This window comes from Anoplophora glabripennis, unplaced genomic scaffold (assembly GCF_000390285.2).
Source record: "Anoplophora glabripennis isolate ALB-LARVAE unplaced genomic scaffold, Agla_2.0 scaffold24, whole genome shotgun sequence".
Classification (NCBI taxonomy): Eukaryota; Metazoa; Arthropoda; class Insecta; order Coleoptera; family Cerambycidae; genus Anoplophora; species Anoplophora glabripennis.
The window spans coordinates 1,173,530-1,199,776 of NW_019416404.1; the positions used below are offsets into that span (position 1 = coordinate 1,173,530).

Consider the following 26,247-nt stretch of genomic DNA (forward strand, 5'->3'; position numbering starts at 1 on the left):
CCACAGCAAAATACCTTCAAAGAGACAGTTAGGAATAGACTGAGAGAAGCAAACTTGAGACCAAGAAGACCCGTGCGAAAACCTATTTTAAATCCGTATTACATAAGGTCTTATTTACATTTTGCACGTGAGCATGTGGCATGGCAACTTCGATATTGGAAACCAGTACTCTTCACAGATGAGTCACGATTTCGTTTAAGTCGTTGTGATGGTCGAGTACGTGTATACCGACGTCCACATGAACGCCATTCTTCAGCTACCATACAAGAAGTCGAAAGATTTGGTGGTGGGTCAGTGATGGTTTGGGGCGGAATTAGTCTTGATGAAAGAACCGATTTTGTCATAGTTCCAGGGACTCTAACCGCTGAACGGTACATTGATCTCATTCTAGAAGATCATGTTATCCCAGCCGCTTATGGTATAGGTCAAAATTTTCTGTTTATGCAAGATAACGCAAGGCGATTATCACCTTCAACGTCACGGGATTCAATCCAAGGATTGGCCTCCGCTAAGTCCTGATCTAAACCCCATCGAACATCTTTGGGATTTGTTAGATAGGCGTGATCGGAGGCGCCCAGACCCACCTCACACTCTCCAACAGTTAACTAATGCCCTAATCGAAGAATGGGAGAATATACCACAAGAAGACATTCGTAGGCTCATCCGAAGCTTACCACGGAGGTGTCAAGCAGTAATTCGTGATAATGGAAGACTTACACGATATTAGTGAACCAAATCTCACCAGGACCTTTATGTTATACAGACAGGATGACAGACTCTTCACTTTATTTCTTGTAGTTTTTTTGAATTGGCGCTGTTGTCTCAAGAGTGATTATGTAAATTTGTCTTATTTTCGTAAATTTATTCGAACAAAATGTTAGTCTTTAAGATATGCATTATTAGATTTATATAGTAATACAAAAAAAAAGTTATTGAGATTTAAATATGTGTTCCTCTAATTATTTTGAGCAGTGTATAATCTTTAACACAAGGGAAACTTTAGATGTCTGTAATCCTGAAGAAACATACTATTATATGCAGAAATATTCAGACTTTCAAAAGGAAAAACAAAGATGATATCTATGTCTGTGGAATGACATACTTAATAGTTTTTTTTACAAAAGAAATTTGTTCTTCATAAAAAATTAGCAAACAAAACTATATTTTAGTTTTCTCAAATACCCGACGATGTTACAGTCCACTAGAAGATTATTTGGTGATGACTCTATTTGTATCTTTTTCTCTGTTGTGTTGACTACCAAATCAGTTATCGGTCTCTTCTGTTAAGACAACGAACAGTAAGAGAAAAATTGGTCAGTGCTATCAACACCTGACTTGAACCCATACATTTGACTTCATCTATCAAAACAATATTTTTAACAAGGCTTCCTATTTTAAGGCTTTACATTTCTATCATTTACTTTAACTAGATTTAGATGCTCATTTTTAATTTTCCACTTAAAATATTGATTTAGTAATAAAGCACGATTTTTGGACTCGTCAGGACGCATGACTTGGCATGCACTTTGCAGATGTCGTTAACACAGGCTTACAAAAAAAATTGTCTACGCCTTAAGGCAGACCATGGTATTATAACATATGAATCACTGAATCTGAACCTCATGAGCCCAATAACCCCATAGCTCTATGAAATTGGGAACGGATTGAACAGAACCAAATAATTCAAATGACCACGATATTTCTGGTTGACTAACCTTGGAACCAAGATTCAAGAAACTCTATAATTCCGTAGCTCTATACCAGAAAGTACCATAAAGGCAACCTTATGAGACTAGGAATGTATTGAACAGATTTGAGTTGCTTGGTTCTGTTCACTGGACTCCCTGTCTCATATGGTTATGGGTCATGGGGTTATAGATTCCTTCAGTTTATGAGTTTGTGGTGACTTCTGATATAAGAATGACATGGTTTGCTTTACAGCGCTGACAACTTGGCCCGTGTAATCAGCTAAAATACGTCTATTCACCTTTAACATCTACGGCAGATTCGTATCTCTCCTGTCACACCTCGCGTATAACCGAAGACATTTTCTTCCAGATACCGACAATCAGCGCGTCATCATCCACGTGAGGGACGTGAACGACGAACCCCCTTACTTCATAAACAGGCCTCTACCCATGCAGGCCGTCGTGCAACTAAACGCTCCCCCCAACACCCCCGTATTCACGCTCCAGGCTCGCGATCCCGACACGGACCACAGCATCCACTATTTCATAGTGAGGGACCGCACTGGGGGGCGATTTGAGGTGGACGAGCGGTCGGGGGTGGTTAGGACCAGAGGGACTGACCTATTTCAGCTTGACATGGAGTACGTTTTGTACGTCAAGGCCGAGGATCAGAACGGAAGGGTGGATGATCGGAGATACCAGTCTACTCCGGAGGAAAGGCTGTCTATAGTGGGCGGGAAGAGGGCACCACAGTTCTATATGCCCAGTTACGAAGCCGAGATACCCGAGAATCAGAAGAAGGACTCAGAGTAAGTATGATGAATTAATTAAACAATATTTTGAAGCATAATAGACATTTAATATAGGAGCTCAATAGTAAATTTCTTTTCATTTTTGTAATAAAAATTTTGCAGAAGATGGTAAATGATACAAACATGCAGTTTGCAACCAATGTCGTTTTTATTTATTTATTATGATCTAAAGTATTATTTATAATTATAAAAATTTATATAATTGAAAACAATTCGCCTACGACATATACTATTAAAATTAAAACAAGAAAACAATAATTCTTGAGGTGTACACCTCCACGAGGAGGATAAATTCCATAATTAATAAAATGAATAGTCTTTAAATATCTTCATTGTACTTTGTCTAATTAAAGATTGTGAACATTATAAATGAAATACGAAACAATGGATGCATATGCTAGTTTACAATGCACAAATGCTACGTACAATATATTTAGATAAAGCCTAAATTTTTAAAATAAGATTTGGTTACTAAACTAATATGCTCATCAAAATATAATACCAAGGTCAGTAAATTACATAGTTCTATTTAGAAAAGATTCACGAATTTTATAACTATAAGTCATAATTTTACATTGCTTACATTCAAAGGTAGATTTTTATTTGAACACCTATCAAGATGATCTTGTAATCTAGTACCTACAATCAGTAGAACATTTAACTTCCAAGAACAACGTAAGATCGTCCGCATAGAGTACATAACGAACTTAGATCATTAATAAAATTTACAAATAGCAGTGGCCCCACGATTGATCCTTGAGGAACGCCATTATACTGTACAAACTTGAATCTATTACTAAAATAATATTTAAACAATGCTAACAGGGCATATGATTCCCATTTCAATGTTAATAAATTGTGATCAAACCGATCGAATGCTTTAGAAAAATCGTTATATCGAAATTAGATTTGAGGTAGTTGAACTCATAAATCTATATTGGTATCACCTTATCACAGTAGGTAAAAACAAGTCCGATTAAAGATTGTATGTCTACAGAAATGTAGGTCTAGAAATAAATAAACCATGTTTTTTAGATTAAGTGGTCTCATAAACTGTTTGGTATTGGTCTACAAAAGATGCATAGAATTCTTATAACAGCCCAAAAATAAGATAATCACCTTCAAATGTATCCTTTCGTTTGGCAAAATTACATTTAGTCCCATTACTTCAGATAACAGACACAATCCATCTGATTACGAAGAATCTGATTACGATTTTGATTTATGGTATAGTCCAGTCATTCAAGGTAAAATACGGCGTTACTGTATAATTTACCCAAACAGCACCGATTTGCACCAAAATTTGGATTTAGGTTCTACATACCCTCTACTTCAAAGTTGATCCTGTGCCGGGGGTTCCTTTTGATTTTTTAAGAGTGAAAACTACCCCTATTCGAAAATAATTATAGAATTGTAGATTCGAGCGTGTAATAGGTTGAAATCATCTTTAAATAAGTAATTATGATGAACTGAAATTTGTCAATCCCTAAAAACTGCCCCCTAGACAGTAAAAAATAATGTTAAAAAATATTATTCAGCAACTTGGAAAAATTTAATCACATAGTGACATTAAATTAGGATTTCTTTACTGTTTTAATTTTTTATTAGTTATTTATAAGTTTCAACCCTTATAAAAACCACCCCTTGCAAAAAAAAAATCGAGCAATTATAGTTAAAAAATTTTTTTAGTTCAAAAATAATACAATCTTTTTATTGTTTAAAATGTAATGTATTTATTTTACCAAACTTTAAAAAAAAACCCTACTGATTAAAATTTGCAATCAAAAATAGGGAGAATAAGAATTTTATTTTTATATGGATTTTAATTTTTTTATTTTTGTAACAATTTTTTTTTATTACAAATAACATAAATAATCAAAAATCCTCTTCACTCGTCTTCTTTTTCTATTCTATTCCTAAAATTCCTATTTTTATTTCCATTCATCAATGCTTCAATATACAGGGTCGGAAAGTCCCCATGGTTCATCGGCCGTTACGTGAGAGCGATAAAGTAAGTCATAGAAATACGTGCGATAGAGAAAGATGGCTATAATGATGGCGTCAAATAGTCACCCCCGATTTCGCCCTTCCACAAATAAGAAGTGGATCTTATTTGTGGAAGGGCGAAATGGGCGGTGACTATTAGACGCTCTCATTATAGCCATCTTTCTCTATCGCACGGATTTCTATGACTTACTTTATCGCTCTCACGTAACGGCTGATGAACCATGGGGACTTTCCGACCCTGTACGTGTTCTGATATCTGTAAAAATATGTGATTAGTTTTTTACCCATAACTCGCTTAGTTTTTATGCTATCAAGCTTTTCCAAAAACCATTTTGTAGGTTTTTTCAAAGGCTATAAGATCAAATAAGTTAAATTTTCATTCAGCCCTTATTTTTGTAAGGGTTTGAGCTGAAAGGGCTTGAACAAGTTGCTATTTACGAACATATGCAAACTTTAAACGGCCATATCTTACTTAATTTTTATCCTATAGAAAAAAAAAAACAAAATTTTCAAAAAAGCAAAACCTACAATTTTGTACTCTACACAATTTTGCTTATCATTAATAGTTTTTCAGTTATTTTGAAGAAAAATCTATTTTTCCAAAAATACAAAAATTCTCTTTTCACTTCCAGCTCAACTTTCTTCAAAACTAAGCACTTTAAACGGGTCAAACTTCTAGAGCATATTACAAGTACATAAACAAAGTAAATTGTAAAGTGGTAACGTTTATTTTCAATTGGGGTGGTAATTAGGAGCTGATTTTCAATTAAACATTGTCCACCCTCGAGAAGGGGTGACATCCACCCTCAGGGTAAAAACAAGGTCAACTTTGAAGTAGAGGGTAAGTAGAACCTAAATCCAAATTTTTATGAAATCGGTGCTGTTTGGCAAAATTATTCGTGAAAAATGAAAATGGTCATTACTGGACTAGTAATCGTATTTCTAAATCCAGTTACAGAATAATATTAAGATTATATTAACTATCACATTAACTGTGTTTTATAGAAAAGTAAAAATATTTATAGAAAAGTAAAAATCGGGTCGATTCATTAAAAAATTAAAAACATTTCTTACCGTCACTCAATGTTTTGACAATAACAATTTCTGAATAATAGATATAGGTACTTATTATATATAATTACAGCAAATTGTCAATCTACAATATTGAACAGAAAATATATCTATAGCAGTATCAGACCATTTGTAATATAATTTTTGGGTTACAATCTTTAACACATGTCTGTGTTCGATTTATTTTCCCGTATAAGTCAAAAAGTAGTCAGTCCTGTAATATTTTCCACTAATGCAACTATTCCTATGATATATAGCAAGCATTTCTTGTTTCGCAGAAAAATTCGAAAAGCTTTTACGGTAATCCTTCACACACCTACTTTTTCAAATTTGAAATATTGCTGCTTTTCCTTATTAATTTATACATTTGACATGACTGTCACATCCGTATGACTACCATTTATTCTCTGTGGTAGTGCTGAAAGAATGCCAGCTAGAAAAATATCGAAACAAAAGCGCCACGACCATAAATCATCATTTAAAAGCAAACAGATCAATGAGTTACAAAAAGTCATAGGCGGGAAATAATTGTACCGGTCTGTTACTACAGCCGGCCATTACTGTGAGGCATGGTTTGATTTGATTGTAAAATTTATGTCTTTTGTTTCGTTTGGTTTCGCGACGTAAATTGATAGTTACTCGAAGTAAGTGAAATCTACTCAAGAAATGGGTAATAATAATCCACGATATGAGGAATAAAGCGGTGAATAATTTATCAGAGATAATAGGCGGTTTCGTATATTTAATGTTAATGGAAGTTGAAAATGATAAATAATCTTCTGCCTCGAGTAACGCCACATAAACAAACACAAAGCCACTTTAGCTATGTATGATATGCTAAGATTATGTAAACTATCTGTTTTTCTAGTCCCTGTTTCACGTTTAACAGCGTATTTACCGTAGCAACTAGCTTTGGATCTACTAAATTTAAGGATGGAAATAGAACTATAGACAAAAGACAAAAATTGTTGAAAATAACTTTAGACAATAGTACTTGTCTTTAGCGTTCTTTTTTTCTGCCATTAAATGACTCGAGAAAAGAGTTGTAGGAATTAGAGAATCTCTTCTATAAAGGAATTTATTGCGTACTTGTTGCCTCTAAAAACTTTGAAGCATAATGAACAGAATACAGCGCAATTCAGATTTGACATCATTTTTTATTTTCCATTTTCGAGTCCTAGCATCCTCTTTTCTCTAATGTGATATCTACTTCATAAGTAGATATTACATTGAGTTACTCCTGACTATAACACACTTGCTGCATTTCGGAGAGAAATAAACTAAGCTGCACTTGAACCCGACTGCGCATAAGAATATGCAACTATTTTGTAGGAAAATTAGTTTCGTTAACGTAGCAATACAATTAAGGCGGCTAAGTTATAATTAGCTGCCAGAATCATGAACGCCGTATTAAATACGCTTGCAATTCATGCAAAGTTTTACTAATATGGAAAATTAACCGCAAAATGTTTCTAGTTTTAATGGCCCCTTAATAATCTTATGGAAATATCGCGCAACTTGAAGTATAAGAAAGTTTCCCCGATAAAACTGGGAAATTTTATCTGGCTGTAATATATGACTGACTATTCCTTCAGGAAGTAGTTCGGAACAAAACTTTTAAATGTATAATAAATAAGAGTTTTCTCCAAGAAACATACCCTGACCTATTTTCTTTACAGCATCATATCGGTGAAAGCCAAGTCCTTTGCTGATCGAGAAATTAGATACACGTTGAAGGCTCAGGGACAGGGTGCTGGAACTTTTAACATCGGTCCCACGTCCGGCATAGTCAAGCTAGCCAAAGAATTAGACTTCGAGGATTTGAGACAGCCCCATGTTTACTCACTCGTGGTCACTGCTACTGAAGACTCAGGCGGATTCTCAACATCAGTAGAGGTAAATCTTGGTACAACCAGACTTGTTTCTGGCCTTTATTTAACTTTGATTCGTTTTAGCTGACAATTCGAGTGACCGACGTCAACGACAACGCCCCAAAGTTCGAGTTACCAGACTACCAAGCCCACAATGTGGATGAAGACATCCCAGCTGGTACTAGTATCCTTAAGGTGAAGGCCATGGATGCCGATAGTGGCACCAACGCAGAGATAGAGTACATGGTATCAGACGATCATTTCAGTGTGGATCCGAGTGGAATCATTTCCAACAACAAACAGTTAGATGCGGATAACAACAACGCTTACTACGAATTTGTGGTGACTGCGAAAGACAAAGGGGAACCAGCCAAAACGGGTACCGCTACCGTACGGGTTTACACGAAGAATAAAAACGACGAAGAACCGAAGTTCTCGCAGCAAGTGTACACGCCTAACGTCGACGAGAACGCTGGTCCGAACACTTTGGTTACGACCGTGGTTGCTTCTGACAAAGACGGTGATAATGTGAGATTTGGTTTTGTGGGAGGCGGCACCAGTTCTGGACAGTTCGTGATAGAGGAAATTACAGGTGTGATCCGTTTGCACAGCAAAGCCATATCTCTAGAACGGGACAAATACGAGTTAAACGTAACAGCTATGGACGACGGCGCGTGTTGCGTCAACGGTGACGCGACGATCCACACCAGCACCGCCGTGGTCGTCGTCTTTATCACCGACGTAAACGATAATAAGCCAATTTTTAAGGACTGCGGGACTTACTATCCAAAAGTGGAAGAAGGCGCTCCCAATGGTTCCCCTGTTATCAAAGTTCACGCCACAGACGAAGACAAGGGTGTCAATGGGCAAGTGAAGTATTCCATTGTCCAACAGCCTAACCAGAAAGGGACCAAATTTACCGTGGACGAGGAAACTGGGGAGGTGTCCACCAATAAGGTGTTTGACAGGGAAGGCGATGATGGAAAGTTTGTGTCTGTTACTGTTAAAGCTACAGATCAAGGCGAACCGTCGTTAGAAGGAGTCTGTTCTTTTACTGTGGAAATTACGGACGTGAATGATAATCCCCCTCTTTTCGACAGACAGGTAAGTTGAAATATTATGTTTTCTATTTTTAGAGATTTTGTTCTAGGACATAACTCTTTGGCAGATGTTTAGTATTACTTGATTTTAGAGAATAATTAGAGATCATCGATGTGGATCAAATTTGTTGGCTTCTATTGAAAAGGCATAAAAACTGGTGAAATTCAATTTAGATATTTAAATCCAAATCGATTTTATTTACTTCTTTTATTTTTTTTACATAATCGCTTTTGAAGCCGTCTCGCCTTTATCAAAAGTTTTTTGTGATCGGTGTGAAGACCTTTGCTAAAATTTAGTCCAAATAAATATTTGGATTTCAAGAAAAAAATTACTTGAGTAATTTATCGAGTAATCGGAGTATACTCTCTTTTATCGTTATCAACTCTATCACCTATTCATTCATATTGTCTCATAAAATTCCAATTTGTTGTTTCTCATCTCTTTCATGTTTCAATGTTAACTTTGTATGTCCACCAATGTTCATTATTATGGGCGAAATTAATTTGCGCAGTATTTTTGTGACAACAAAACGTTATTGGAAATGCTGTAGAATCTGGACAGATGAAGTGAATTAGGTCAATTGGGCATCATTTGGAATGCTAATACAATGTATCTACCACATGTTACCAATTAACATAAATAATTGATCAGTTTCGGGATATAAACAAATGAACTACGTTCATGGAGTAAATTTTTTTAATTTAGAGGCTTTGTTTGTAGATCTAAAATATAATATCTGTTATCAAATTTATTCTATAATATCTTCTTGTAACTTGGTCTGGAAATAGGTACTAAAAATATTTCTGCTGCTGCTTAGTTTTCCATTTGGTGATGGTTTTGAAGTTATGAGTTATTTCTTACGATAATTGGGTTGGTCGCCATGTTGTCAGTTTTTTTTTTCAGTAGACATTTTGACAGGTTAAGTTTTCTGGATTTTCAAGTTTACTGCATGTATTGTATGCCATGTCATTTTAGTGCATGGTTTAAAGCAAGTGAATAGTTTTGTATGTTTTTCTGTAGCTTTGGTCAAAATCTTCTCTCTTTCACACTTTGATATGACTTAGGTCTTTAAGGTCCTATCGTTGCCTTGTGCTTCCGCAACTGCTGATTTCCATACGGTGTTGTTGTAGTTTATGTAAAACTGAAATTCATTAAAATCTCGTTCAAAAGTAACACAAAAGTTAAGCGAATAAACGAATTACTGACCAATAGACCATATGCTTTACAAAAATTGTTCAAATTGTTTCCATGTGCTAATAAACATGCTTTCAACCGACGGTCAAAATTCTGTCACCAAAAACACCACACCACACATTCACTGAAAGAACTCTGTACAACGTGAGGATTTGCACCAGTTCATGAGTGAATGTTGTGAAAATTTTGTATGCCGTCTCTAGTAAAACAATATTCATCCGTAAAAAGCACCTTGTTTGTAAAATCCGGATGTTGTGTTATTTGATGTCGAAACCACTGGCAAAATTCCACACGGGGATGAAAATCATTGTCATTTAATATCTGAACCCTTTGTACATGATAGGGGTGTAATAATTGTTCCCGTAGTACACGCCATACGATACTGTTAGTTTTATATGCCGGCTAAGTAATAATGCAACACAACGCACTTGCACAAGATGCACAGTGTCGGCTTGCATTTATGGTTAATTTTTCTAATTAATTTTCTCGAAAACAGAGGCATTTAGCTATCAGTTGCTTAATAACAATTGCTCATTTTCTTTGCGATTTATCACCCTTAGTGCATTATTCTTGCAGCTTGTCTTGTGTAAAGCTGAGATGCTTCTTGAGATATTATGGAGGGTATTATTATTCTGTATTTTTAAAAAACGGCCTTGTCAAAGCATCCTTGTTTGTAGGACAGATAGGTTGCTACCAGACATTCCTCTTTTTCGTTGCTTTTGGATAGCCTTCTATATTTCTGTTAGTTTATTTATTTTCTCTCATAGTTAATGAGATGCACCATAGTAAATGACTCATACATTGGTCGGGAAGTATATATTGTTGCGGAGCTTGACTAAGGAGTGAAAATGATGTTTGTGCAACTTGAACTTCGGACATCGTCATCTGTTCGCCCGCAGCGATATTTACCAGCGAGAGGTTGTCATTTGGTGTGCTCTTATTGCAAATGCTCGATGCCCTAATGCATTGACAACGATACCTTGCACATGAACCGGATGGTAATGTGGTTGGCTCTCTGTAAACGCCTCCTAGGGTGCCATCTTGTTTCCTTGACAAGATATTACTAATGGAAAAGTACTGTTTCTTTCCAACTTTGTGGTAAAGCTGACGTCTAAATTGTATACAACGTAGTAAATGATAAATGTTTCGTACCCCAACACTTTAAAGTTATTAATTTGAAGGCTTTCATGTAGGTAATTATCAGAATTGGGGATAGGGATTAACTCTTTAAGAAGCTGCTGCTGCACACTTTTGCCGATTGCATTTGCAATTCTCATCTTGGTCTTCTATTATGACCTTTCGATGCATTTCCTCCGAAGATTCTTTAATTAGCAGTTTTGTGAACAACGACGTCACATTGTTACGATGTGTATCTACGAAAGTTTTCAGTTTTATAGCTCTAGAACAGCAAAACATCTGCCAAACGATAAAACTGTATGTACCTCATTAGGCCAGGAATATTTGTGAGTTGAGAATAAATTGTGTTATGTCACTGTGTCAATATTTTTATTTCAAGAAATACGTGGAAAACGTGAAGCAAGACGCCAGCATAGGCACGAACATCCTCCGCGTGTCCGCCTCCGACGAGGACGCCGACAACAACGGCGCCATAGTGTACACGCTGAACGCCGGTTCCAACGCGGCCGACCTCGAATATTTCGAGATCCAGCCCGAGTCGGGTTGGATAGTGCTGAAGAAACCCCTGGACGTAAGTATGCATTGGCAGTCGCGAGGCGCGGTAGGAAAAGCTAGACAGAAAAATGTGTGAGTGGGCGTGCGAGTGCGATTTGCCGTTTCAGCATCCCCCCGGCAGGCCGGATTCGAGCCCGCTCGACTAGGTACGACTGGACATAGCTGCTTCTTTCCTCATTTTCAGCGCACCTTACTTTCAGTTGCTCTGGTCGATCTGTGTATCGGATCGATTGCACTAATCTATCAACTTTTATTCAATCAGTTTGTTTATACGGCACACCTTGCATAAACATCAATATTTAACTGTGTTTCAGTTTGTTTTACGATACACCGGGCGCGGGGACGTCTCCGGATTGTTTTGGTTTTTGTTGAAAGGCGGGAAAAACAAAAATACGATAAACATACAAAATAAGTTTCGAAAAAAAATATAATGAATTCAAATTACTTTCCGTAGGTGTATACAACTATGTGTAACGTCCATTATTATTTATTCAATAATCCAATTCAACTCATTTAGATTGTTCTCCAGAGAGTGTCCTAAGAGGAAGTGCAGAAATTTTATCACGACATTCATTAGCTTAAAAAACAAAAGAATGTAACAACGTTATTCAAGAAATGTGTAATTTTCTTCAAGTTTATAGAAAAAACAAAAAAAAACATTTTTAATACTTTATAAATTATTAATGATCGATTTACACAATTTAGTAAAGTAATTTCTCCTTTCAATTCTTTCAAAACCAATCTTAAGGTTGGTCTAACAGGTCAGCATTACTTTTACGTTTACGCAATATTTTTAACAACTGTATACTTTTTAACTGCTGATATTGCGCGAAATAACTGCTCTGTGGACTAATGCCCCGACCAGCATTGAATTATACCTGTCGGAGCTAGTAAGCCGCTGGGATTATTCGTCAGCTGAACCATCAGACATATACCGATTTTGAACGTATCAATTCTCATCAGTATGACGTAAGTGAGATAACTGATGAATGATTGAGCTGTTTTTGATGTCACAACTACAGGCATGGCGTGAGTATGAGTGAGATATAACGAGGTGCTACATCTGCCTCTCTGTCGGTTTTGTCCCTCTGAGTAACAGTGACTTGTTATATCCCAGTCATAGTCAATCCATGACAGACATCAAAAACAACTAGATTATGTTTTGTTTCTCATCTTTGGTATATTAATGATTACACAGCCACACAAAAAAAAGTTGTCTACTTTTCATGCGACATATGTTATCCGTAGTATTTTTGCCCCCTGATCACAAACCCGATGTCAGAATTAAACCATCACATCACAGGAATTTCCTAACCTCAAAAAACAGGTAAAAATAGCAAAAATTCAGTGCTAGGAAAAATACAAAAAATAGGTTTTTTTATATTCAAATGTTCATTTATATGGTTAAGACACCACTGAACATGAATCCGTGGTCAGAATTGAAAAACGGGTCAGATATCACGAATTTTCAAAAAATAACAGATTCGCACCAAATTTGGTATACGGGGGTTTTTGGGGTCGCTGATCACGGATCCAAGGTCAATTTTGCAAAATTCAAAATGGCGGATCCAAGATGACCGACCAGATTTTCAAAAAATAACCCATTCACGCCAAATTTAGTATCCTGGGGTTTTCAGAGTCGCTGATCACGGATACGAGGTCAATTTTGCAAAATTCAAGATGGCGGATTTAAAACGGCCGACCAAATTTTCAAAAAATAACACTCGTGTCAAATTTAGTATACGGGGGTTTTTTGGATCGCTGATTACGAATTCAAGGTTAGAATTGCGAAATTCATTTTGTAATATTTTTGTTTACTTTATAACCTCAGTACCAAATCCTGTTTTAACCTTCTTAAAGTACATAGGTAATTGATTAAATTTTTGAAAACGAATTTTGTAAATCTGATCTCGGATTCGTGATCAGTGACCCCGAAAACCGCCGTATACCAAATTTGGCGAGATTGTGTTATTTCTTGAAAATTTGATCGGCCATCTTGGATCCGACATCTTGAATTTTGCAAAATTGACCTCGGATCCGTGATCAGCGATCCCGAAAACCCCCGTATACCAAATTTGGCGTGAATCTGTTATTTTTTGAAAATTTGTGATATCTGACCTTAATTGACCAGTTTTTTTTTTAGGTTAGAAACAGATCAATTCTAACCGCGGATTCACGTTCGGCGGGGTCTTAACCATACAAATAAACATTTGAATATAGAAAAAAATTTTGTACTTTTCCTACCACTTTTTCGTGAATTTTTGCTATTTTTGACCTGTTTTTTTGAGGTTAGGAAGTTCCTGTGATGTTATAGCTTAATTCTGACACCGGATTCGTGATCAGGAGGCAAAAATACTACGGATAACATATGTCGCATGAAAAGTACAGACAACTTTTTTTTCTGTGTGGCTGTGTTATTAATAAATTCCAAACCGGTATATGACTGGTGGTTCTGCCGACCAATGCTACTTGTTGTTCCTAGATATTGCAGTATAATCCAATGCTTTCTGGAGTGGTATATCATTTCTTTAAATTTGTTTCTGCTAGTAGCAATACAGGTCCTGCTCTCACAGTACCTGTGAAATGGCGGGTTGCTCTTTATCAGTATCAGTGACCATTCATGTATGTAGCACTTTGTTATACTTCCCCATCTTTGTATACTTTGTTAGAACAAATTTGCAAAAAAATTACATTTTGAAAGTATATATTTCGGTAATAACACATTTCTGGACCAAGGTCGCTTTTTTGGTTTATTAATACCTGAGGAATGTTTTACAGTTTCAGTGCTTCCTTGTAGAACACTCTATAACTACATCAGTACCTACATTAGTAGTTTTAACTAAATTATAGTGCCTCCCTTCCCTTGCCAATTCCACTTAACCTCTATGAATACATAGTTTGTATCTATTCTATTTATAAATTTTATTTAAGTTTCTGTTTCTGAAAAATATTCAAATAGCGCGCCAAATCACCCGCCTTTCATGATCCCGAGACATCTCCGCGCCTTGCACATACTCAGTTACCCTTTTACTATATATTTTGGAGTAGCAAGGAGCGCTGTTTTATTTTTGAAGCCAGGTGCTACTTGGGCCGACTTTTTGCCGCTATCCGGACATGATTTTTTCGCACACACACACACAAATATGGTGGTCTTTTTTTGAGATTGATGATTTTTGAGCCTGTGATGTGATTTTTGAGTGATTTTTTTGCAGGTGGATCGAAACTAACCGATATATTGTTTATTAATGCAATTTTGGTCCGGGGGTGTCGCAGGAGGGCGGTTTTTGAAACCCGGGGGGGCGACGCGACCTCTTGCGGCACTCCGACGAGACATTGTGACATTTTTAACCTGTGTATGGGGCGGCGTACTAACCACAGAAAAAAAAATACTAACTTAAACGTCCATCGTTTTTTGAGGGTCGTTTACCAAAAAGGAGATTCAGACTTTTTGCACATCCTTGCTCCCGCCCCGCCCCCACGTGTTTTTTGAAACTTTTTTTGCATGATATTGCCTGCTTAAAAAGTTTTGTTTCATATATTGTTATATGTACATCTAGTCAGGTGGCCTGCAAATATCATTACACCCATTGGAACGCACAAAATTTTATTCGATTCCAAATTTTTACATTGGTTCTTTTTAAAAAATTGTTACGTGTAAGGACGTGCAATGCATTATTTCACATATTTTACTGTAACTTGTGATTGCTAGCAAAAAACTGGATGAGTCTCCTCGGCAAATATTACAACTCCTCCCAGTGCTACTGACTGACACCTGCAGTTTTTTGTTTCAAACTAGGACCCTCCCATACTAATCAGATTAACAAAATTAATACTTTAGTTTTGGCCTACTGACGGGTGTCGTTTATTTTGATTTGTTTTTATTTAATTGCACTTTTTTCTGTTATTCACCGTAACCACCGTCCAATGGAAACAGGGATGTTACCCAGTAAGTAAATTCGTACCCAGTACCCGCAACGGTACGACAAATAGTAGTAACGCTGTAGTTCTGACAGCCCCTGATCTGAACCGGTGGCAACAAATTTGTAAAGAATAATTTTTTAAAAGTGTTTTGTTGACACCGAGTATGTTTTTATTTAGACTGTGTTTTGGCAGATTATTTACGCAAAGGCACTGAAGACAAGTTTCATTTTATTTTTGTTGGTTTTCCTTTTTGCTTACGTCCAACACGTCGAACTCTATGTAAATATGATTTAGGAAACATTCTCCCTATCTCTCTTTTGGTTTTGGTTCCGCTAATACGCTTCAGATTTGGCTTTTATCTTTTATTTTAAGCATTAATGGATGATGTACATAAACAAAAAGTAGCGAAGTTACATTGGCACATAATTTAGTACAAAATCTTCTTTTTTAAATTATGATGTGTTGTGTTACATTTGATAAAAATTTATTCCATGCAGGACAGCTACATTGGTCGCTCTTCGAGGTACCTTCATTGTGTTAAATTATAAACAAATTTCTTTCAGCAAAATCAGGAAGGTAAATATATATTTTTTTATGTCTAGGTGTTTATGCGTCAGTTTCAACCAAAACACAGTCTGAAATGCAGACCGCCGTCCGCCACATTAAACCCGATTAGGTGGCCGCAACCCCTCGAAAATTTTTTGCTCTTGAGTTGTTCTGTTGTGTGATTGAGTTACAGTTATATATTTTTTTGGTTCGCTAATTTCGTTGATTGAGTGTGTTCTGTTTGGTTTGTCCCATTGTACCTGACCTGACCGTGCTCGTGTTGTTGCATAGCGAGACAGGTACCGTCTGCGCGTGCGCGCTTCTGATAGAGGCACCCCACCATCCTACGCGGACGTGGACATTGAGTTAGACGTCGTTGACAGAAACAATAAGCCACCACTATGGGATGATGCCACGTACGGCCCCATTCACATCAGAGAAAATGTCACAGTGGGTACTGTAGTGACTTCTGTGAAGGCCAGGTTGGTATCGTCGAGGAAGCGCCGACGGGCGAAGACCGCAGTCCCGCGGCTCGAGGGTGGGGGGCCGCGTGGGGGCACGGCTCGGGACCGCGGTCCGTCATAGGAAGTCCATAATACTACCAGCCCATGACCCACTATTCCATGTTGTTTGTACGCTCACCAGGTGTCTCTTCTCGTGTATCACAGCCAAAACGCGTCCATCCCAGTTACGCTACGGTCTTGGATGTATTTTTTAAACGGCGCTTTTTTAGCCACCACGTTCCGTAGGCCGTCGTGGAACACCGCGCCGATTTTTACCAGGAAATCGACGCGGTGTTCCATGGTATTGCGTTGGGGTTGCGAGCGTCTTGGCGGTGCTAGATGAGTCAGGCACTGTCTATTTTGAGTATCCACTTGATTCGTAACTTTGGTGTACTGTTCCCGCGCGTTCTCCAGCGTGAGACCTACAAGCTGGAGGCCACCGCCCAAGACAAAGGCTACCCTCCCCTGTCCCGATCCGTGGAAGTCCAGATAGACGTTGTGGACCGCGCTAACAACCCTCCCGTCTGGGATCACACAGTTTACGGCCCCATCTTCATCCGGGAAAACTTCCCGGTTGGGGCTAAGGTGGTGTCGGTGAAGGCAAGGTCTGTGCCTCAGTACCACTGTCGTACTCCTACGTCTATCAGTATTAAATAAAATCAGTGTGGTGCTGACCGTGTAGCAGCACGCAGCTACACGGCACATCTCGTCTGTTTGTGCACGCTTTTTCCAAAAAAATATAAGCAGGGCCTGCACGCGCCCTGGGACCATTCAGATACCAGAACAACTTCCTTCAAAATCATGACAAGTATTCCTTAAACCGATCTTGAAACGTCTTTTAATGCTATCATTTCAGAAAAAACTACAAATTGCACAAAAAATAACGTACTACATATTCTAACTGAATACCAGAATCCTGAATACTTCAGGACGTAATGTTTATTGGTTCTAAATCGCTTATTTGACTCTGTGCTGTACTATTCGGTTAATAAAATCAAAATGAAAGAGTTTGTGGTTGCAACACGACAGACGTGTTGCGTCAAGGAAAGTATGCCTAAAAACCGACTCTTCAATAATCAGACACTCGTAATATCAAATTTTACGTTCAACAAAGGTTAATTTTTCAGAAAAGGAATGAGAGTAGTAGATTGAATAATTATTTTAAGTATAATTTATTGGAACGTCTATTATGTCGTGGATATAATTAGATTTGGAAGGTGTACGATAAAACCAACGAATCGCACAGACCATTTCCCGAATGATTTTGAAGGAACTTGAGAAAAGATTAAATACGTCATCATCATGAAATTTGTCTATCCTAGTCCCGTAGCTCTGGGTGTGTAGTCCTCCCGACCAACCCGACTCCCAACGCTGCTGAATGTTGTTGAAGCTTGCACCACACGCATTAACTCACGAAGCTTGGGGCTAAGGGTCGAAGCAACACCTTTAACAGCATTCAGCGACTTTCACCCCACCCATGTCTCACTCCATCATTATTTAGGTTTTAGTATTTTATCAATCGACCGAAAATAATCTTTTTGAGCCCTCTACCGAGTAACTACTGCATTTCTAACCACACAATCAGCGGTTCTGAGCGCGGCTACGTAACGGTGCCCGTATACTCTAAAGTTGGGGTTGGGGTATTGATTTTGTAGCCGCGTTTAGTTCCCCTGACTTTGCATAGATGGCACTGGTTGCTCTAGATGGCATATGATAGAGCTACCAACTAATAATTGGCAAGTAATACACAAGAATACTAAATTTTTCATACTGTGGAGGTATTCAAAGATCGACACTTCGGCATCCGTGATAATATTTTACTGCATGGTCGTCTGTAGATTTTTAGACGAATATTTTTAAGTTTAAGATACAAATTTCGGATGCCTCGTGTCTATAGAATAGTTCTTTTGATGGCTGCATGTCAATTACATATTTTTTTTAGGGTCAGGACACTAGATACTTGTTGATCGTATTTTTGACAAATCGTTTTTGTTAAATTTTTCGGTAATTCAAAGATCCGTCTAATTTTTATCTCCTTAATGCTCCTGTGATAAAATATTAGGAGTTTGTGAAAGTGTCAGGACCCTCTCGCGAGTTTTGCATGTGGCTGATCCAAATTTTTGTAAGCCATGGTATTTTGAGACCAACAATTTTTGCTTTTTGATCGCCATTCACGTGATAGTTTTTCATAGCGTTTAGGAACGCTGTGTTATCACGCGGCACGTTTTTCCTCAATTTTTTCTGCTTAGCTCGGGTATCGAAAACAACCCAACGGTTTTCTACCGGTTGATGCCTGGTTCCACAGCGCAGACCAACAAGTTCCACACTTTTTACCTGCAACAGAGGCCAGATAATGGCTTCACTTGGGCCGATATCAAGGTGAACCACCCTCTGGACTATGAAACCATCAAGGAGTATAACCTGACAATCCGTGTTGAGGTATGGCTGCAAATTAAGTGGTAGACGAGGATTCTTGGCGTTGTGATGATTTATCAAAGTCACAAAATGCAATCAAATAATTGGTTAAATTAACAGAAAATACACTTTTCGAAATTTAAAAAAAAATCAAAGTACCTTAGACATGTAAAAGCTAGTGAATCCGGCAACAAAGGGTGTCCCGCAAGAAGTAATTTTGATAGAAAACAGAGGTTTTAATTAATGAAAATTGTAAATTTGCAGTTACAGTACCTTTAGGGTTAAGTATGGAATATCATATCTGGTAAATGGCTTCCACGCCTTTATTGGCACATACGCACTCTTTTGTCGAAATTTTCCATAACCGTTTCACATAAATACAGCTGAATTTCGTTGATACATAGCTCAATTCGCTCCTTCAAGGCGTAAGTGGTCATGGACCTGTTGGAATAAACCTTAGACACCAAAAAAATCTAAAAAATGTTCAACGGCACAAAATCGTATGATTTGGGCAGCAAAAACGGGAAATTACACGACCAGGAAATGACTCATGCAGTAATTGAATTGCTTCTCGGGCTGTATGGCATGCGCTGTTATCTTCTGAAACCACATGTCTTTTCCATCCATTTCTTGAAATTTAGGCACAAACTGGCTTATCATGTCGCGATAGCGAACACCATTATCTGTTGTTGCTTGACCAGTCACATTTTAGAAGAAGAATGGTCCGATGATGCCTCCAGCCCAAAATCCGTATCAAACAGTGATACGTTGAGGATGCATTTCGCAGCAATCATTTGTGGATTTTTTTAACTCCAAATGCGACAATTTCGTCAATTAACGAAGCCATCGATATGAAAATGAGCCTCATCGCTGAAGATAATTTTGTTTGAAAATCGCATCCATTTGTTCTACATATAATCCATTCAATGAACTTTCTTCGTTCTGCGTGGTCAGTAGGCTTCAATTCTTGAGTCAAATCACTCATAAGCATGAAGATACAAATCTTTCTTGAGAATAAGCCGTAGAGAGCGTTTCGAAATGTACAATTCTTGATCGCGGTGCCGAATTGATGTTCTGGACTTTCAGCAACACTCTCACGAATTGTTTCAATGTTTTATGTTGTTGCGACTTGTTGAAGGATATACAGTGTTTAAGGTCACTAATTGATTTCGTCTCCCTCAATTTTTCAATTCATCTCTTCAGAGCTGATGTTAAATCACAGTTTCAACCATATTTTGTACGAAAATTTGAAACTGTAGCTACCAAACCTTCATTATTTTCAAAATATTGCTCAACAATGAAATTGCTTTTTTTCGCGCTCCATTTTTAATAACCCTGAACTGTCCGATGTTACACTGTCTTTTCTTTTTCGTTTGCAACGCTTTACAACACTAAAGTATTTCGTGGATTTTGGGACACCCGATACAAATTTCCTAAAATGTAGCAAATTTCATAGTAAAATGACGAGCAATATTAAGAAATATTGTAGCAAGTATGAAAAACCTTATATTTAATATTTCCAATCTTATATGTCGCTCTAAAACTGTATAATAACATAATGCTTAGGAGCATACTTACTATTGTTTTCTTCTTGTATGCATATTGCATATATAAACGATTTGAGTAGTAAGAACTTTTTGTTCTCAGATATTCTAACTTCACTTCAATGCTTACTCAAATTTTGCAATGGCTGACTTTCGTGTTATACAAATTGCTTCGTATTTAGACGCTAGAGGGCATCAAATTTGACAAAAAAGAATTTATTGTTTTTTTTAACTTTTTTTTTAAATAACTGAAATGCCTTACTGAAATTAGGTACACTAATACTCCCATATAGATGCCACTTTATTACAACTAAGCAACTGAATTGTAATAGAATTGTGAAAAATACTCCTTCCCCTGAACTAATCGGCTCTTATTTGATGCCTCCAAGAACCTGGAACTTCTGAAACAAGAGAACCCTTTAACTAGGGAAAAGTTCATTTGAAACTGATTGAAATAAATTAAATTTGATGAAAAAAATGTGGTAGGACTTCGTTCAACTGAACTGGATTTGTCATAACAAGTAGTGCCCTAAAATTTTAAACGTTACAAGAGCTATGTAACTCAAAACGACTTATTTTATAAGTTGAAATATTTACACAAAGGTTATGTTTAAATTTAACATGTAATGTTTATACATATAGAAGCGTTTCTCTATATCACATTCAACAAAAGACAAAATACAGCTAATTATTCACAAAAAAAGGAATGAACACAATCAATATGCCGCTTGCCGGTATCTTGATACATAAGCAAGGAAAATAATATCTAACATGGCCGATTTATGATGACGTATGACTTATGGAGGAAAATTCCAACTAATGAACTGAAAGTTATCGGATCGCTGAAAAATTACTGCGGATATAAAAAACAGATTTTATTTTTAAATATTTACTACTGTATAAAAATATAATGAAAATAAACAGACTTAAAGAATATTTACTTTATTTCTGCAAATTCTCACACAATTTTTTCTAAAAAATGAATTTTTCAGTAAATTAAATGAAGAATTTACAGAATATGAAAATTTTATAAAGTTATACCTTTACTTTTTCCAGTGTACGTCATTCACAAACAGAGCCATTGAATTTGTAAATCTGATTAAGGAAAACATTGTCCAGTTTAACTGAACTGTCAATATAAATGATGTACCTTGAAGAATCATGTTAGCAAGAAATGTTCAATTTAACTGAAGTTAATCGTTTTACATTTGATTAACAAATTTTAAAATTTTGTACCTGACACAAATCTACGTAACGCCAAGCATCCCTGTCGCTAAATTCTCTTCCTTCTCCTGCTAAACGTCGACTTTGCAGAACAACGGCGCCCAACAACTGGCGTCGGAGGCTACCGTGTACATCCAATTAGAAGACGTCAACGACGAGATCCCATTGTTTACCGAAAGAGAACAGGAAACCGTGCTGGAAGGCGAGCCCATCGGCACAAAAGTCACCCAAGTGAACGCCATCGACAAAGACGGAACGTTCCCTAATAATCAAGTGAGTATAACTAGTTTAACTCGTCGACGCGACGTGTCGCCGGGTGATGCCGCTGTGTGCAAATGGATATTGATGGGGGGATGGATTTTATTGGTGGACGTGTCATTAGGCGTAATGCGATTAACGACTTGATTGATTTGCATAGGATCTCGCTGGGCGGTTTTATGCAAGCTGTGCTTAAACGTTAAGTGAAAAACTTTCGGATGTGTCGTTAGGAAAAAAAACTAGACGCTAATATAGTCATTAAGTTTGATGAAAGGTGCATCATCAATAATTCGAGATTTGATAATTTTAAATTTGTTGTAGGGTCTTTGGGCAACTAGCATTCAACCATTTGAATGTTAGCTAAACATTGCAATGGATTTTAAATATCAAGGTCGAAGGACCAAATAGTAAATCACTTCTTTCAAATCAATCTTGTTGACGATTCGTACTCAAATAAATAAAATTGGCGTCTTTGGAAAGTGATTTTTTGAAAATTGGTTAAATATCGCAACCGATGTATGAATTCGTGTGTATAAAATATCCAGTTCGAAGGACCAAGTAGTATGCTACTTTCAAATTAATTTCATCAACAATTTGTATAAAAAAATTGCATTTTCCTGAAGTTTTATAGAATTTATAATAAATAGTTTTTATCTTATTATCCCTGATATTACCGCCCATTCTGAAGATCGGCGCCACTTTATCACTGTTTCAAATTATCCCGCCCGGTCACCATCCATCAACTCGGCCCTCTCAGCGAACGCCATTTGCGGAACAATTGCATTTAAGTGAATGGAAAACAAACGAATGGGCCGCCTCGTAAAACCCTCCATCATAAAATCCAACCCTAACGGCCACCCGCGCTCCACTAAATGCACCCTCAACCCTAATTAACCGTTAATCGTCGCAGGTGTACTACTACATCGTGGACTCGCCTCGTAACGAGGGTAAAGACTTCTTCGAGATCAACAAGGAGACCGGGGAGGTGTTCACAAAGATCGTGTTCGATAGGGAGAAACAGGGCGCCTACGCGCTGGAGATCGAGGCCAGGGACGGAGCGCCATCTGCCAGGCCGAACAGCGACAACGAACCCAATTCAGGTGAGTCGTGTGTAGCTCGTAATACTGATTTGATTGTCTCAACCAAGAAGACAATAAGTTTATAACATATTTTGTAGAGTGAATCACTAGGAATTTTACATACTTCTACCGTAAACAGGAATATCGTATGACCATTAAAAATTTTCTACTCTACATCATTACACCAACGCACACAAAAAAAGTGGTCTGTACTTTTGATTTGACCCAATAGGCCAATATCAAAAAATCGCCAAATATCACGTTAGTGAGCGTAAAAAAATTCGGAATTTTTTTTCTGATCTTGATCAAGTGTTTCTTATGTATTTTGACCCGCTGAATTCGAGTCTGGAGTTTATTGAGTATACCCCCCAAATAATTTCCGAAAAAACGCAAAAATATATCTGAAAATAAGAATGAGAAAATTTAGAGAGGTTTTCTAGATTGGATCAAGTGTTCTTCTAATAAATTTTGTCGAGGCGAATTTAAATCTAAACTCTGTTGATCCTCATTAATAAAAAATTGGGAAAAATCGGAAAATTTCGCCAACAAAAAATGGAAATCTTGAATCCAAAAAATCTTGAAAAATTACCATGCATATATATATATATATATATATAGATANATCGTGAATCTCAAAAAATTTTGAATAAATGTCATGGATATCAATTACTTCCAAATAAATTCGACTGACTCGAGCCAGACTTTCTTTGATTCTGCTCTTACACTTTTCTTCTCTTGTAGCGAGCTCTTTTCTCTTCGAATGACCTATGCAACTAGTTTCTCTTTCTCTTCTCTCTATTCTGATTCGTTTCTCTCTTTAGGTCCAACAGAAATCTGCCATCATTCATGACATTCCGTCTTCCTTGGCATCGATTCTCCATTTCATTTATATCTTGATGGAATCTTTCCCCTTGTTCTTCACTGTAGTATGCAGGGTTTTGAGGAATGTAGTCAAGGTGCGAATGTAGGAACTGTAATTTAAGATTCATCAAACAATATAACTGTTTGAAATTTTTCAACATCTCTTCAACTAAATTTCCGTAATCCCCAGTCTTCTCATTTCCTAAAAATTTCCGAGAGATATTCTTGAAACTCTGCCATGCTGCTTCTTCAGTGTCATTCATCCTTGTAATTAAATTTTCGTTTCGAAATAGAGTACGAATTTGAGGACCATCAAAAAATACCTTCTTTCAATTTTGCATCACTTATCGCTGAAAACCTCTTCTAAATTTTTAAAACAGCTACCGTCTTTGTCTAGAGCTTTGACAAACTGCATCATGAGACGAAGCTTGATCTGAAGAGAAAAGAGTTCGCTACAAGAGAAGAAAACTGTAGAAGCTACACCAATGAAAGCCTGGTTCCAGTCAGTCGAATTTATTTGGAAGTAAATCATATTCATGACATTTTGGTGATTTACGATTTCCATTTTTTTTTTGCGATATTTTGCGATGTTTGCAAAATTTTTTAAGTAATGAGGTTCAATAGACTTTAGATTCAAATTTGACCCAACATTTATGAGAAGAACACTTGATCCAATCTAGAAAACCGCTTTCTAAATGTTTTCACTCTCATTAATATGATTTTTTGCCGTTTTCGACAATTTTTTTGCATTTTTTTTGCAGAATCTGTAGGGGGATAAAGCTAATAGACTTCTGACTCGAATTCAGGGTATCAGAACAGAATATATAATACCATAATACAATCATCTGTATAGTAGGTACAACAAAAGTTTAAGGAATTTATGCATAGTAAAGTATTAATTACTGATTAGATATTTTTATTCATTTGCTCAGTACATAAATGATGGATGCTAAGTATAATATCTACCTAAATCTATGATCAGATCTAAGAGAAGAGAGAAAGACAGACAATGAAAGAAAAACATCGGTTATTAGACTGAATCTTTAGTCGACTTTTTGTTGCGATCGCTCGCTTTAAAATTAGTTGTTTCTTAACTGTTAACCTTGCATATCTCTAATTATTTCCAATGGTCGTATAAATTCGCTTCCACTGTTTCTGATTATTCATTTCTGTATAAAAAATATTTCTGCCTTATATATTAAAAGCTGTGGGTTACTCGCGCTCCCATACTTGGCCGCGAAAAGAGGCGTACGGTATTATCAAAGGCTTTCCTCGCGAGCCGCGAAGCGGCGAGCCGAAGGGCGCGAAACGCCCTTCGGTCCTTCCTTTATCCAAACGCCGTATTCTGAAGGCCATTCTTTAGCGTCTTCTAAGAGAAATTTTCTCTTTAAAATGAGTCCTCGCCGAAAATCGATTGTCGATTTTTTCGGTGCGACAGAGATACCCGAAGTACATTCGATGTTTAGACAGAGATGCATCCCGGCCGATCGGGTCACGGCGGGTCGTTATTTTGCCGTTAGACACCGGTTCCGATTTTTCTAAGACGCTATTTTGGCGATAAAACTTGATTTGAACATTTTCAATTTTCTGTTTACATTCGCGGAGCCCCACGGTATCAAATAACCCGTGTAGGCTCCACCCAGTGTTAGATCGCCGTACATTTTGAAAACTGGCGACTGCGAAGCCGAAGGTCCGGGGTTCGAATCGCGGGTGGGTCGCATTTTTTATTATTATTATTTTTTTCAAAAATGTTAAAAAAAATATATTATTTACTAACCCACAGAAAATGCACCGTGTAGCCGTGCTCGGGCCGCACGCAGCGCTACTCGAGGGCCGAAGGCCCGAGAGAAAGTTCAAATCTGGTTTAGCGGACTTGCCTACCATTCTAGTATCTCTTAAAGCAAATCTAAATTTTAGACTTTATTTTGAGAAAGAAAAAGTATTGAAATTAGTAAATAAATGAATGACAAGAATAGGTAAACATTTAAATTGAATATATGGTATTAGTAAATTCATAAAAGTACACTTGAAGCAAATTTAAACTTTTCAGTGCATTAGTATACGTATTAGGTAAATTTTTCCGTGTGTTGACTGTGATTTAATTTCCTTATGAGGACTGTTAAGGTTAACATATATTTATTTATTTTTTTACTTATTACATCATTTGTGTTTTAACAACACTAACATATACGGGAAGATGTAATTTGCAAAAAATATATGTATGTATATGAATACAATCGTTGAGTGAGGAAATAGTATCCTCACTCAACGATACAATGCAGATAATTTGTTGCGCAAATCGAATCCCAAATTAATTGAAATGATTAAAATATCATATAATCTATATATTTTACACGCCTTCAATCATTTAATAGACTGATCTATTTATATTTCGTTTGTACGTGCGATTTTTTGGCAAATAAATCAATTTTCATGGCTTTGTTATTGGCATTTTAATTT

At 36.9% G+C, this 26,247-nt stretch overlaps 1 protein-coding gene across 1 annotated transcript; it reads left to right on the forward strand.

Moving 5' to 3' along the window:
* The first annotated feature begins 208 nt into the window (after nucleotides 1–208).
* On the forward strand, nucleotides 209–23,029 carry LOC108910728 (neural-cadherin). The gene is made up of 11 exons (XM_018715432.1): nucleotides 209–290; nucleotides 2,059–2,497; nucleotides 7,258–7,474; nucleotides 7,534–8,553; nucleotides 11,261–11,452; nucleotides 16,195–16,389; nucleotides 16,821–17,011; nucleotides 18,656–18,845; nucleotides 21,680–21,862; nucleotides 22,758–22,947; nucleotides 23,025–23,029. Exons 1-11 carry the CDS (start codon nucleotides 209–211, stop codon nucleotides 23,027–23,029), a joined length of 2,904 nt encoding a protein of 967 aa, XP_018570948.1.
* Nucleotides 23,030–26,247: the final 3,218 nt, after the last annotated feature.